General features: G+C 40.0%; 1 protein-coding gene across 1 annotated transcript in view; it reads left to right on the plus strand.

Moving 5' to 3' along the window:
• The window catches only part of UNC13C (unc-13 homolog C), a 1,503,140-nt gene extending 1,496,811 nt beyond the window's left edge, over positions 1-6,329 (plus strand). The window contains exon 32 of the mRNA XM_078684856.1: positions 5,261-6,329. Coding sequence (XP_078540982.1) covers positions 5,261-5,543 — 283 coding nt within the window. The 3' untranslated portion in view covers positions 5,544-6,329. The remainder of the gene's footprint in view (positions 1-5,260) is intronic.
• Positions 6,330-14,850: the final 8,521 nt, after the last annotated feature.

The raw sequence follows: 14,850 nt of genomic DNA on the forward strand, positions 1-14,850 counted from the left end.
AAATGATGTACTGGATTTCTCATCGTGATGTACTTCACGGGATTGTTACAGATGTGATACCAAAGGGGATGATGGACGGAGCGTTGGAACAAATCAAACACTCACCCCCAGTCAACTGATCTGGGTTTAATCAATCATCATTCTTTAGCTAACTCCACCACCCCAGTTCAGACATGGCCATATGCAAATCAGTCTGACCCTGTGCCTCATTGGAACAGTCCAGCCCAAACTGCCAAGCCATGCCTTCCCTGGACCAGAAACAATCATCCTGTGACCGGTTTCTGGCTAATCAGCCGTCATCAGCCAGGATATCTTGAATCCAGTGGCAATAATTCCTTCCTCTGTTTCTCCTGATACTACGCCTGAACCAGTGTGGCTTTGTCCCTGGTAGAGCCACGTCTCACAACCTCCGCACGCTGTGTGCCACAATGCAAGAGGTGGACCCAGAGCTTCAGGCAGCTGCAAACTTCCTCAATGCCACTAAGGCATTTGATTCACTGGAATGGCCATACCTATTTGAATTACTCCTACAGATTGGTCTTAGTCCTAAGTTCATTAGACTAATCACGCTCCTTTACTCCCTCCCCATGGTGCGAATAACGGTCAATGGCACGATAACGGCCCCGTTCCCGGTCTCTTGGGGCACCCATCAACGATGCCCCCGTCACCTCTGCTTTTACCATACCAATGGAGCCTCTGTCGGCCCGGCTGCGGATGCGGCAGCACCATGCCCACAGAAGCCTGGCATTCACCCTACGGGTAGTATTGGTCTCCCTATATGCAGATGACATCATGCTTTATGTCAAACACCCAGTTACAAATTTGGACTTTCTGATCAGAAACATTTTCCGGTTCTGCAAACTTACAGGTATACTAATCAACTGGGCAAAATCAACAATTTTTTCACTGACAGAGGTAACTACACAGGTTCACTCAGATTTGCCTTTGCAGTGGTCATATGGCTCTGTGAAATACCTTGGCATTTGGATCTGCTGTGATTTGTAGGAATTATGGCGTTCCAACTATCGCATGTTAATGGACTGGTTGGAGCAACGCATAACGACCTGGGTTACACTACCTTGGTCCCTAACTTGGCGATTGGCCATCACCAAAATTGTGGTTCAACCCAAGCTCCTCTATCTCTTCACAAATGTTCCACTCCTCCCACTCACAGGTTCAGGAAGTGGCAGCGCTCGAGCGCGATTCTTCTTGTGTGGGCGGGCAAACAGCTCAGAATAGCTTGGGAGGTCCTCACCCTCCCATTTGAGCAGGGTGGACTGGGGGCGCTGGACTTCAATCTGTACTATTGGAGCACTCAGGCAGAATTCGCACACTATTGGACCTACCCCACTCAATTTATGGTGCACACTGCTGCTGAACACAATCTTTTGTCCCCGCTTCTCCTCTCAGTAGCCCTATATCAGACACGACCCCAACACTGTGGGATGCACGGTGAGTGCCTGGCATGGTATGCGCAAGAGGGCATGACAAGAAGTACTGTATTCTCTCCTGGTCCCCCTACCCAGGCACCCACCGATGCAGCTCCTGGCTAAGGCTGGCCCTTGTGCCCGGCTGAGATCCACAAACCTTAATACAATGGGAGATGTGTTCCCAGAGGGCTCCTTTATTGCACTGTATCGAATTAGGATGGGGGAGGGCTAATGACGTTAGAACAGATGGCATACTACCAGCTGCACGCTGCACTGCGTGCCTGCTTCCCCTACTTCCCAGCTGCACCCCTACATCCTTGCTTGCAGTGATGCTCCTTTTAATTGCCAAGCGACGCATTGCAATGACATGGGGTAGGATGCCGACCCCACAAATCGAGGCTCGGGTTGGGGACACAGCGTTATGTCAGGAACTCCTATCTGCATACTGGGATTCTAATTCCCACACAATAACGAACGAAAGATATATGGGGCCCGCTGGAACTTTCCTTGAGATCACGCAACAGATGAGGAGGCCAGCTCCCCCAGACCCCGAGCGCCAGAGAGTGACACTGTGACACTGCACACACCAACTGCGAGAGACAATCCCCTAACCTGACAAACCTGAACGGTTTCCTCCCTTGCTTTCCCCCTTGGACTTCCCTCCCCCTCCTGGTTAGATAACAAGGCACGCACCCTTTATCTATTTTCTGCTATACTATGACAACATCATTGCTCAATACTAGATATTACCGCTATTTATAGAAGACCCATTGCAAGTTTGATTTCGATGTGAATGTACAATGGCACATATGTACTGAATGAACAATTGATTATACTCAGGTACAATGTATTGACCATCTCACATTTACTGTATAAAATGTACTTTGTAGTATGTTATACATATGCATATCGTGAATGTAGAGAATAACACAAAAAACATGAAGAAAGTACTCTATTACTAAACAGTGGAAGATATACTAGTTAAACAATCCAACTTGAATACAATGAGAAAAATGGCATCATGATAATTAGAATCACATTAATTAGAAGAATCTTAAATATAAAACAATGGTTATCAAAATACATTAACAATCCAGTGGAGATAAATATTTGTAATCCAGAATGAAGGAAGCTGATTTGAGGGGACCTAAAGCTGAATTAAGACTATTTAATGTCTGTGTTGCATAAACTGTTTGCAATTACACTAGAGTCTCATTATGAGCTATCTTGCAAGCAGGGCCCTGAAATGATTGTGTAATTCATGGCTGGTGGTCTGTGATAGCAAGAGAACGGGCTCTGGGTCCTTAAAATGTATCTCTCGTAGTTTCTCAAAATGTAAGCTTATGGTTGAGTAGTTTTGCTTCTCCAGTGTCGACATTTTAAAATAAGGTCTTCTTCTGTTTACCAAAAGTCAGAGGCTCTACTTTGGCAATACTATAAAGTGGCAGCAAACTTGTATACATGTGCAGGCTGAATGAAGAACAGTCTTGCTGATTCACTCTGGTATTTTACATAGTAGCAATATTGCAAATGAGACTCAGAATACATTGAATATGGCTTGCTAAGGCCTTGAAATTCATTTGAGAATCCAAAAGGAAATGTTGCCTTCCTTTTTCTTGAAGTTTAAATCTGCAGCTTGTTTACTGTATTTGCACTTTGGGTAAAGCATGCTCAAAATTTAATCTCGGAATGGCACAACATAGAAAAGCCATTGATGTGTTTTTGTTCGCATATGTTTCTTGGTTTTAAACACAAGCAGCAATATTTTCATTAATGTGCCTATTGTGGCCTGGGTTATTCCAATCTAGTAAGCCTGTTCAATTACTGTGGAGGGTCTGGGGGTATCGCCATGTTAAATTTGATCCCTGATTGGATAACCGCTTCCTCCCTTTTGACTTCGAACCATGGGCTGTGGGTCCTCCTGAGGGACCTCTGGCACTGGAACAAGTATAGTGGGCAGGTGGAGGAGCTAGCCTGACAGCAGGGGCTTTGAGGTGCCCCTGCGGTCCACAAAGAGTTGTGTGTGGTAGACGCACAAAGGGGCAAGGACACCCTTTTGATGATAAAAAAATGCAGATGGTCGACCCTGACAAAAAAGGAAAAATATACAGGCCTACTGCGGTTGCAACAAAGGACCAAGCACTTGTGACCAAGTCACCCCATATGCCCTTAAGGACTTTGTTAGATTTGTATAGCTGTCTGCAGTGTCCCACTATGGACAGGACGCTGTTGATGTTTGGTGTTGTGTGTTAGTGGCACTGAGCTACTAATACCCAGTACTTGTTTTGTCACCCCAAGTTTACCCAGGGCCCAGAAAACATGATCCTGGAAAATGTTTCCTTTAGTACCAAGCATTCTCAGACCCTGTTCATATCTTCAGAGGATCTGCAGTATATGAACCTGTGTTTCTAGGAGTATTATGCAACCTGTTTAATGGTAGGAAGAATACTCTAAATTAATCCACACTAACTTCAGATTTTTCTTTATTATAGCCAGCCTATACCAAATTTAGTATCCAAAGACCCGGCTTTGGATGATAAAAAAAGTTCCCTAATCTAATTAAATTCATTACCTATAGTCCACAGATGGTCCACAAACTTGCTTTTATGGACCATCTGTAGACTAAAATTCTAGATAGCTGTAATTTTTTTTACCACTTTCAAGCCCACCCTGAAACACTTTTTTAAATGCTACGTTTTTCAAAAACTGCTGAATGGATTTACACCAAACCATGCAAAGACACTTCATTAGTGTATTTCTACTTCTGTGCCAAGTATAGTGTAATTCAATTGAGCAATTCTTTCAGGAGAGTAGAGCAAGTAATGTCACAGGAGTTAAAATAGGAAATCTCTATTTTCCTCTCCCTTGATCGATCTGAACAAAACTTGCCATACCCAACTTAAATTGGATGAACGTATTTTACAGGAGAATGTGGTGCCAAAGCTATTATGAAAAAATACCTTTCCAATAGATATTCTGCCTTCGCTATAACTACAGAGGTTTACTAATGATAAATTCCACATCGTTTTATGATATTTGGTGAATCATTAATAAGAAACCAGTTTGAATGGTTGATGGCTGAATCGAAAACTACAGGTGTTGACAAAATGTACCCTCACCAAGTATGGTTTGCATGGAGCATGTGGTTGGTTTAGTAGTTTTTAATAAGACGTTTATATAAATTAGATATTCATATGAAATGTATTATAATAAAAAAAAACATTGATATTTGTAATGTTTGATAATTAATAAATGTATATTCATAAATATTTTTGAATAAGTTGTTGAAATTGATCATTTATGATATATTATGAATCTCAGCTTACCTAAAAATTACCGAAATGTGGTGTCAACTAAAAAGTTCAAAATTTAAAAATTACTTCAAAGATCCATGATGCATTTATTCCTTTGATATCTATTCTCAGGATTCCAAAGAGTATCCTTGTGAACAATAAAAAGTTCTAAAAGTATGGAAATATGTTTATCAAATTTGGCGTATAAACAGTTTATAACAGAAACACAAACCTCCTCTCAGGAATATGTTACCCATCCAGTAAGACAAACTTTTGTAAACGGTCCACATAAGGTCAATTTAATTTATTCATTTTATATTATATGTGGTTTTTATTCTAATAGTGCTGACATATACCTAAAACAGCCTTACAAATAATGCATTATCAGCAAACATAAATAGAATTTCAATGTTTGGAATGTCTGGCTGCATTACTAATTTAGATTATGCCATTTTAATGTCATTCTGTGAATATTAAATGTTTTAAGGATAACAATAATGTTGTTGAACTTATTGTATACTTTTTTATTCCAAACAGTATTTTGAGTAATGAAGATGGCCCAGGAGCTTACGAACTCCATCTTTCAGTGAAAGATTATTGCTTCGCTAGAGAAGATCGCATTATTGGAATGACAGTCATCCAACTGCAGAGCATGGCTGAAAAAGGTAGCTGTGCTTCCTGGTACCCTCTGATGAAAAATATCTTTATGGATGAGACAGGCTTGACAATTCTGAGAATTCTTTCCCAAAGGACAAATGACGAAGTTGCTAAAGAATTTGTAAAACTCAAATCAGACGTTCGTTCTCCAGAAGAAATCTAAAATATGAAAGCAATGAAAGTTGTCACATCCAAGAACATAGATACATCGATGAAGTGTTGGTGTTTGAATAGTGCATGCATGTGCAAATCAGTGGGAATGTTTATTAACATATATTTCAGTGTTTGCCAGTACCTAAGGATTATATTTGCAAGGTATGTTGAGGAGATGTATACATATTTTGGTCTTTGGACAAAATTTGTTCACACAAAGTGCCAAAAATATGATATCATTAATATCATTTTATTGTAGATTTTGCAAGCTTGAGTTAAGTTCTCTGCTTAACATCTACACATATTTAATTCAATAATCATTTGATTAACCTTTAAGTTGGTTTGTTTACTGTTTTTGCTATTGTTCTTTGTATTGCTTATTCTTCATGTTTATCATCCAATCTGCCACCATTAGGTTATACACCATTTTTATTTAAGTTCAATTTTTATTGATAAAAATACGAAAACTATTTTTTTTATCAATGTCATAACTGCGGTTATGTCACATTAGCATTTGTAGTTTTGTAATTCCCCATATGATCTCGAACATTATTTTTTTGCATACAAACTAAAAAAGGTGGTACACTATTATGTTGATCTTTTTCAATTTTTCTGATACATCACTGTGAAGACATCCAGTTAAAGCAATCCTAAACTTAGCATTGCAACAGAGTTTAGTATAGCTGTTTGATATACTGAAAGAACACTGATCTTCAGAAACTGCCAAAGTGACAATAAATTTGTATAGAACTAAGTCAATATCTGTAGAAATAAAGCTGTCATACAGTTCAGCCCATATTCTTTACATGATGTCATTTTTTTAAATGATATGGAGATGACTGATTTGGGAGATGGAAGGCTGGTGTATGGATCGTTTCTAGAAGTAATTATGCAGTTAGCATTTTAACTATTGACAACTATAATTGTTGATTTACATACTTAGCTGTGAGACCAGTTAAGTGTTTCTTTTAATTTTTTCAGAAAAGTCCAACAGTTTGTATTTATGCAACATTACTATGTATTGCACTGAGGCGAAGTCATGTCTTGTAAATATATTTAGTGAGACATTGTAAAATAAAGTATGAAGAAACTGTGTGTGTGCAATCTATTTTTTGTAAACCTATTGAACAATAGGTCTTGTCAGTATTGACTTATTTAGTTGTCACTGCTTGGGCAACTTTATCTGCAGAGACCAGCATTCCAGTAGCATTACACATTTAATTCAAGGTTTTTATTAGAGAGTGAGGGCCTCATTTACTATATTTGTATGTATGGATGTGCAGAAAGCCTTTCTGCTGCACTGCCCTGTGTCAAAATGAAAGGGCAGGAATGTGCTGCATCTACGAGATATGGAGCATTCCAGTCCGTCTCCCCTGCACCAGCTCAAAAACAGCAGTTGTGCACCAATGCAGACACCCTTGGAAGGGACAACTTTCTGCACAAAAACAATCATTAATGGTGTTCTGCTCCTTTTATGTGTGCTGCATTCTGCAATTTGAGTACAAAATTCTTCCAAGATAAGGGTAAGACTTTACTACTTTTATGGTAGAATTGCTATTAAGCCTCTTATACTTTTGAGCAAAACCTCATTATATTGGTATTGTCTTATACTTTTGGGGCTTCATCAGCAGCATGGCTCAGCACATCAGGCAGGTCTGCCATATAAAGAGAAAAAAGCACGCGTGACAACGGCCATCCATGTTTCAGACCTTTACTGGTTGGGAGTCATAACCCGCCTCCCTCCTAACATAACATGATACCAGGTAGGTGGGTGGAGAGCAATTTTGTGTTTTAGGAGACCCCTTGATATTCCCAAGGCACTCAACTTTTCCAAAGCATCGGCCTGTCCACCCGGTCAAAAGCAGTTAAAAATCTATGAAGACTACATAGACAGGTCTCCCTCTTTGTTTCATGTATTTTTCCAGTACGAGATGGAATACTGTTATGTTATCCACTGGTAATTGACCAGATCTAAACCCTGCCTGCTCGAAAGGGATATTTTTTTCCTCACTCATTCTAATAAATTAAATAAAAGACATATGGAGAAAATCTTTCCTGTGGCGTCCAAAAGGGTGATAAGCCTATAATCGCAAGGTAAGTTAGAAGGGCCTTTTATGTAACAGGAAAATAATACTGCCCCTCCATGACGTAGGGACCACCCCAGTAAAGTAACAATAATGCAAAGCGCCACTAAATAAGTGGCCCATAAGTTCAGATCTAATTTAATGATTGAAATAGGTAGTTGGTCTGGACTTCTCACCTGGGTATTCCTAGTAACCTCCTCTCTAGTGGGCATGGGGGTGCAACTACCAGTGGATCCCTCATTTAGGGACTCTATGACACAGTTACGAGGTGTCTATGTGTTCAAAGCATATAGAAAAATAATATACTCTTGCCATTCCCTGCCAGTGATGTTATGTATCTTATATTTGGAAAGACACTATTTTCACCTATAATTTTCCCAAAGATGTTTAGATTTTTAGATTTTACTGCTGCTATTTTTACCCAGATGTCAGCAGCACTAGATCTCTTTACTGCTTCTGCTATTTTTACCCAGATGTCAGCAGCACTAGATCTCTTTTAGACTCTTACCCACCTAGTTCTTCTTATTTTTAAAGAAGAATTCCACTTATTTCATTTTTTTAGAATAAAAGGTGAATTGCCTTCTTTGCAGATGATTAATGAGCTTGTTAAAAGAAAACCATTTATTAAAATTAGTAGATTGTCTTATGGGTCTTTTTACTAGGACTACATACCAAATTCGTAGAACCTCACTAATGATTCAATATCTTCTTCAAATACATCTACAGGTAGCCAACCTTCTGGGGGAAGATTTTCAGTAATTTTCCTTAATTCTACTGATAGATGCTGTTTATCTTTCTCGTATCATAAAACCTTCCCATTCGCTACGGTAAATAACACTTCATCACACTGAGGAATCTTTCATGAAACCACATCATCAGGTTTCCCGTTAATGGTAAGAAGAAGAATGTTGTAGTCACTCAAATATTCTTTATCACCTTTAAATTAGATAGATGCAGGAAAAACATATATCAGCTAATAACATAGTTTATTATCGTAGCTGATCTTGCAGTAATATGGGTGAAATGAGCTTGGATATCACCATCAAGTCTCCCATTGAGGACAATAAAGTTGTGTTCCCCACATGCCCCAGCAGTGCACATCTTCTTTTATTTGTTCGGGAGGAGGAAGGCAACATGATAGCTGTGATATACAGTCGCTTCCCATTCATTGTCCTCAAAAAGAGCTAGTGAATGACTAGAAACAGTTGCATTTATGTCACCCATTATTAGGACCTTGGACATACCCACTTTACTAATCATCATGTTGCTAAAACAAAATAACTCACTTACTAAAAGAGAATTTTCTTGCCCTGGTGTAATTTTAAGATTAACCAAAATAAAGGGAAAAACAGAATGGTGCCCGAATTCTGCTATGGGAACGCAATACAGTGGAATAGTATTGATTTGTGCCGAACACTTGATAAGTTCAAGTATAAATAGTAAACAATAGTGTGCATGTACCGCACCTAGCATGGTCTCTCTTTGACTTAATGGCAGGACTACTAATTACATAGAAATTGTTAACCTCAAAAGCGTCAGGAGCCCATGTTTCTTGCATGCAAAAAACAGTAGGACTTAAAACATCCAAATTCTGAATTTTTCCCAAATTGTTCCAGCATCCTACTGTATTCCAAAATACCATTTTAACAGAGTCAGGCATGCTACTAAACACCCTACTGTAGCACCTTTGGGGTGGCCATTTATTCAGTGTTTAACCAACGGGCTACCCAAGCACATTGGGATACATCATCACTTTTAGACATCATGCCACATTGTTAAACCAGCCTAGAACCAGCTTTACAAGAGATTACTGTTAACTTTGTGTTGGTAGCACATCTTCCTGGAAAAATTGAACATTCTTCAGTAGGACATGACAAAGGCAGATACTTTCCCCTCCCAATGGCAAAATCTTGTTATTAAGAGGGGAGGGAATGATGTTAATTCCTTGAGACATACAAAATTCATAGTTGTTCAAGATACAATTTACAATAATTGGTAATTTAAATGTAACCCTTGTTTTCTTATCCAATTGAGTGTCTAATAATTCCACCAGTTCCAAATAACTGCTCCTTACTAACTTAAGTTGGTCTACCAGGGCTAAGGGATTCAACACAAGGGATTGACTAAAAAAGGAAAAATCATTCTCAGGTTTGACAATACAGTCCAAATTTGCATTTTAGACTCATAAATGTGAAGGTCTTAAGGGCCATTATCCACTTTTTCATATGATGTAAGAGGCACAAATGACATTAAACTTGGGTTTAAAGCCATTGATGAGGCTATTATTTCCTTTTTGAGCCTTTTGAGTCCCAATAAATAGATGGTGCAAAGACTTAGGAATCAAAGTTCATCTTAATCATTTTGCACTCATGATATATGTGAGGAGATACAGAGGAAATATAGGTGTGTGTATAGGAGGGAGATAAAGGAACTAAATAATAAAGTCTTCTTCAGGAGGTAGAAAGCAGCATAAGATTTGTGGCTAATACAAAACTTGCTCTCCGCTTTTACTCCTTTGCACTGATCTCTGGCCACAGGCGACCGAAGACTAATCTGCCACTACGCCACTGCAAATATTGGCAAGAGGGTTGCCTGGAATCCAACTCGCTGCTTTAAAGTGCCTAAGAACAAGTACTTTAGATAGAAAGGGCAGCCACACCAGCATCAAGGCTGACCGCTTCAGCAGGAAAGCCCCCCACCCTGCACCTAATGCAGTGCTGTAAAACACTATAAAGTTCTCACAAGCCAATCAGGCAGTGACAATGGCGGTGGTATAACTATGACTCCTCCAGCCGTTGAATGACTGGCCATGCATCCAACTAGATAAATGGAATCACACGCTGTATTTGGTGATGTCAGTGTCCCACAGTGAATGCAATCCGCACCTGAACCTAGCTGGGCAGGTACTGCTTCCTCAGGGGGTTTGGCCAGTCTGTTAAAAGACACTTTTACATGAAACTACACAAAACAGCTGAAGCACTGGATTTAAAACACAGGGCTGAGGGCAGAGAACTGAGCTGTAGCTGTTGCTGGGGCTGAGGCTGGGGGCTATGGCTGTAACACAACAATTTATAACACTGGCTACCACTGCATTTGCCTGGTGGTAAACGCTATTGGGGCTTACTTGCTGCCAGCTTTGCTTACTTGCTGCCCCAATTCACATCTGAAAACCAGATGCTACCCGGTAGGCTGACAGAGTAGGAGGGTGGAGCCGTGAGGACCATGGACACCAAACCCCAAATGCTGGACCAGCTGTAGGCACCAATACCACCAATGCAGTGTTCTTCTCCTCGTCCTCCTCATCAGTAAGCTGGAGTGAGATTACTGTACCGAGGTTGCCACATGTGCTGATTCTTCAACCGTGAGTCACAGACTCAAGCAATTCATGCCGTTCCAGCTCCCCTGATTAGTGCTATATCCTCATTCTCACCTTAGACCTCGCTTTACTTTGCTTCCTTCATCATCTTCTGTGGCAGCGGACGCCGATGTGCAGCGTGTAGTGACAAAGTCAGAGTGCAGTACGTGTCAACTAGCCCTCAGAGATTAGAGTCAGGTATAAATATATCAATAATTGAGTGTGAAGTACAAGCCCACTGACCGGAGGGTGGGATTTATTTCCAACAGTGACATCAAATTGCATGTCACAGAAATAATTCAAACGCCCACAATTATTTGATTAATGTGCAGTTTAAAAAACATCAAAAGTACTACCAAACCTCTGAATATAGATAGCCTCCTCTCTCACGGAATGTGGTACATTTCCTCTTTGCATGGATGAATATCTCTAGCAAAGCTTATTAACATAGAAAAAAACCTTTTTATTCTGCAATATTTTTTTGTGTCAAAATAAAGTTATTATACCAGAGTAGCCTGTGAATGGTTTCCCCTCATGTTCCTTCATTAGCCACTGGAAAAAAAAACATGATCCTGTCTGAAATGAGATTTTACATACATTTTGTATATTGAATACAGATTTCTTTTGGAGATCACTAAAAATAAAAACACATTTTACTTTACTTTTGCTGCACAAAACCGCTAAAATACTGTTGGTAGGTAAACATACATTTTAAGACATAACAGGAGCCTTGCCATGTAGCATCAAGCTTTTTGGATGGGAAAATTCATTTAATACCACTCAGGGAACATGTATGCCTAGCAACAGAGAATTAGGCAAAATGATCGTTCTTACCTCTTTGTAACAAAATGTTTGCACATCTCTGTTAACACTCTGTATTAAATTCACAGACATACAGCTGTAATAAACGATGTGCTTTTCATTGTGTTAAAATGTGCATTGGTTGAGGGAGTGTGCACTGGCAGCAAACAAGATGGGCGCCTGCTAGTTTTCCTCTACAGGCGCCAAGGAATTATTCTTTACAGTCGGGCGGTTCAGGCTAGCTTTTATGTGTCGGAGGCAGAAATAGACATATGAATTGACAGGGAGTGGCATGGTAAGCTTTTAAAACTTCAATTGTTTTTTCTTCATGAGCTTTGCCTGCCTCTCCTGTCCTGTCAAGGAATAAAGCTGCCATTTTGAGTGGTCCATAGTCTGCCTCCATAATATAAAGGCATGAATTTTTTACCTTTAAAATTATTTTCTTTTTTTTTTCTAAATGGCATACAAGGCTACTATTTTTCTTCTCTGAGAGATAGCTCATCTTTCTACCTATCGTCAAGTTTTGGATAATTCCTTTGCTGGTCTCACCTTGGTATGTGACTTCATAATCCTCGATATGCAAAACCACACCACAGAATGGTTCATGCACACTCCTCTAAGTCACTGGCTTCTTTTGTTTCAAATGCTATTGCTAGTAAGGAGTCTGCATGTGGCACGAATATAAGAGTGAAGAAATATCCTTCGTCACCTACAAACTCTCCATTACCCTTGCCTCTGGAAGATATCATGAAGAAGTAAAAAAATATGAAACCTTTCATGGTGGAGACTAACCCCGGGCAAAGCCCTACGCTACGCTTGCGTAGTTTGGGAAGTTTGCGCAACTTCGCACTACGCGAGCTGCACGTAGCACAGTGCAAACATGCGGTAATTTTTTGCTTGCTCGCGGACCTCAACGTCAAGTTGGCGACTGCGAGCAAGCAAAATGACATCCTCGCGAGACTTTTTCCTTGTTCGCGATCGCGAGCATGGAAAATAAACCTCCCGGCAAGATTCTCAACGCGGGGAGGTCAGGTTTCTCATTGTGAGTGGTCGCGCATGCTCGCGACCGCTCGCGATGAGAAACTACCAGTCCGCGTTGAGAAAGCTGAAGCTCGAGTAAAAATCTACTCGAGCGGCAGAAAAATACAACTCGCACTGTGCAAGATGCCGTTTTCATTGATTGCACAGTGCCGGATGCTTGTCCGTACTGTGCAAGCATTGAAAACGACATCTTGCACAGTGCGAACATGCTTCTATGCAGTTCGCGAAGTGCTTCGTGTTGCTCGCGTAGTGTGAAGTGCACTTCGCGTAGCATCGCATAGCGCTACTTCGTGAACTACGCCCACCCCTAGTGGAGACAAGTCCAACCTTACAGCGGATTGAGGATAAGTGGTCTGTTCTGGATTCAAGACTCACTGAGGTAGAACAAGGGGTTGGCGATGCTCAAGATGTCGCTGCCAAAGTTTCTTAATTAACTAAGGGGGTAACACTGCTCAAAAGACTGGCGGAAGATTTGGAGAAACATAACCATTGCAACAACGTACGGATTTACAGTATCCCGGATGGACCATAAGGTCAGGATATGATTAAATTTCTTAAGATGCACAATTGCTTACACATATCAAAACATTGGGAGCATGACTATTTTTTCTCTAAAAAAATGAATACACTGCCTAAATCAATTCAACTTAAATTACAATTCAACAATCTTGCACTGACACAAGTGGTATTCTACTTAAAGTTAATGCAAACATGTTTGGTGGCCATAATAAAGCTGGAAAATGTTGGCCAATTATTTGGAAATTAAAAACAGAAATCTAAGATACAAGTCATCACAGATAAAGATGAACTTAATCACACCATTGACACAAACATTTTAGAATGTTTTACACAATAAAACACTAACCTATGTTTAGTAGAGTTTTCCCCTGCTGCTGACCAATTAGAAACTTTTTTTCAGTCTGTCCCTAAGTCGATGGGTCATATGTTAGACCTCTCTATATTGGATGACTATATTACTGAGATAGAGCTAAAAAATGCTGTTCTTCTACTTCCCAGAGATAAAGCTCTTGGTCCTGATGGTTTTTCTGTTCAATTTTACTCTCATTTTGCACATCTCCTACTTTCAAAACTGTTACTTTTAATTTCCTACTTTGTTACTCAAGATTACATACAAGGAACTTTTTCACAGGTAATGCTTTGCCTGCTTCCCAAGAAAGGTAAGGATTTATCTAAGTGTGGAAATTACAGGCCCATTTCTCTTATAACATGGACTCCAAGATATTTGCAAAGGTCCTTGCGATATGCATTAAGCAGACTATTCCAGATTTAACCCCTTCTATGCTGATTACGGCCTCCGTCCGTCATGCATCACGGTGGGCATGTGCTGATGACGGCTGGGGGTAGTCATGATCCCGCCCACTCTTAAAAACGGCCGCACAGGCGCAGAATCGGGGCCGCACCCAAGGGGTTAATAGTCATCCATCAATCAGGATTTGTGAAAGGATGTTTTATTTTAGATAACTCACATACCTTTCCTAATATAATCCATATGGCCTCTAAATCTGACATATCTTATGCAGCCATTACTTTAGACGTTGAAAAAGCTTTTGATCGTGTTAAATGGGATTTTTTATTTGACGATTTAAAATGGCATGGTTTCAGTCCTCACATACTTAGATATATTCATCTCTTATACTCTCAGCCTTTCATTTCAATTTACTATAATGGTAAAAAATCCTCATATTTCACTCCTTTCTGAGGCACCAGACATGGCTGCCCTTTATTCCCTCTTGTTCTTATTCTATCTTTGGAACCCTTTCTAGAGAAAATGCATAGATCGCCAGCTTTTTCTGGATTGAAATATAAGCAGTTGGAAGTTCAGTGCACTGCGTATGCGGATGATGTGTTACTATATGTGTCAAACCCACTAAATAAGCTTCCTGCCTTTTTCTGATTATTAAACAAATATTCCTTGGTATCTGGATGCAAACTCAATATAGGGAAATAAGAGGTACTGCCTTTAAGTAAATATTGTCTCCCTGATATGTTTAAGGACACCAGTTTTACCTGGACTT

Source organism: Lissotriton helveticus, chromosome 3_2, assembly GCF_964261635.1.
Source record: "Lissotriton helveticus chromosome 3_2, aLisHel1.1, whole genome shotgun sequence".
Classification (NCBI taxonomy): domain Eukaryota; kingdom Metazoa; phylum Chordata; class Amphibia; order Caudata; family Salamandridae; genus Lissotriton; species Lissotriton helveticus.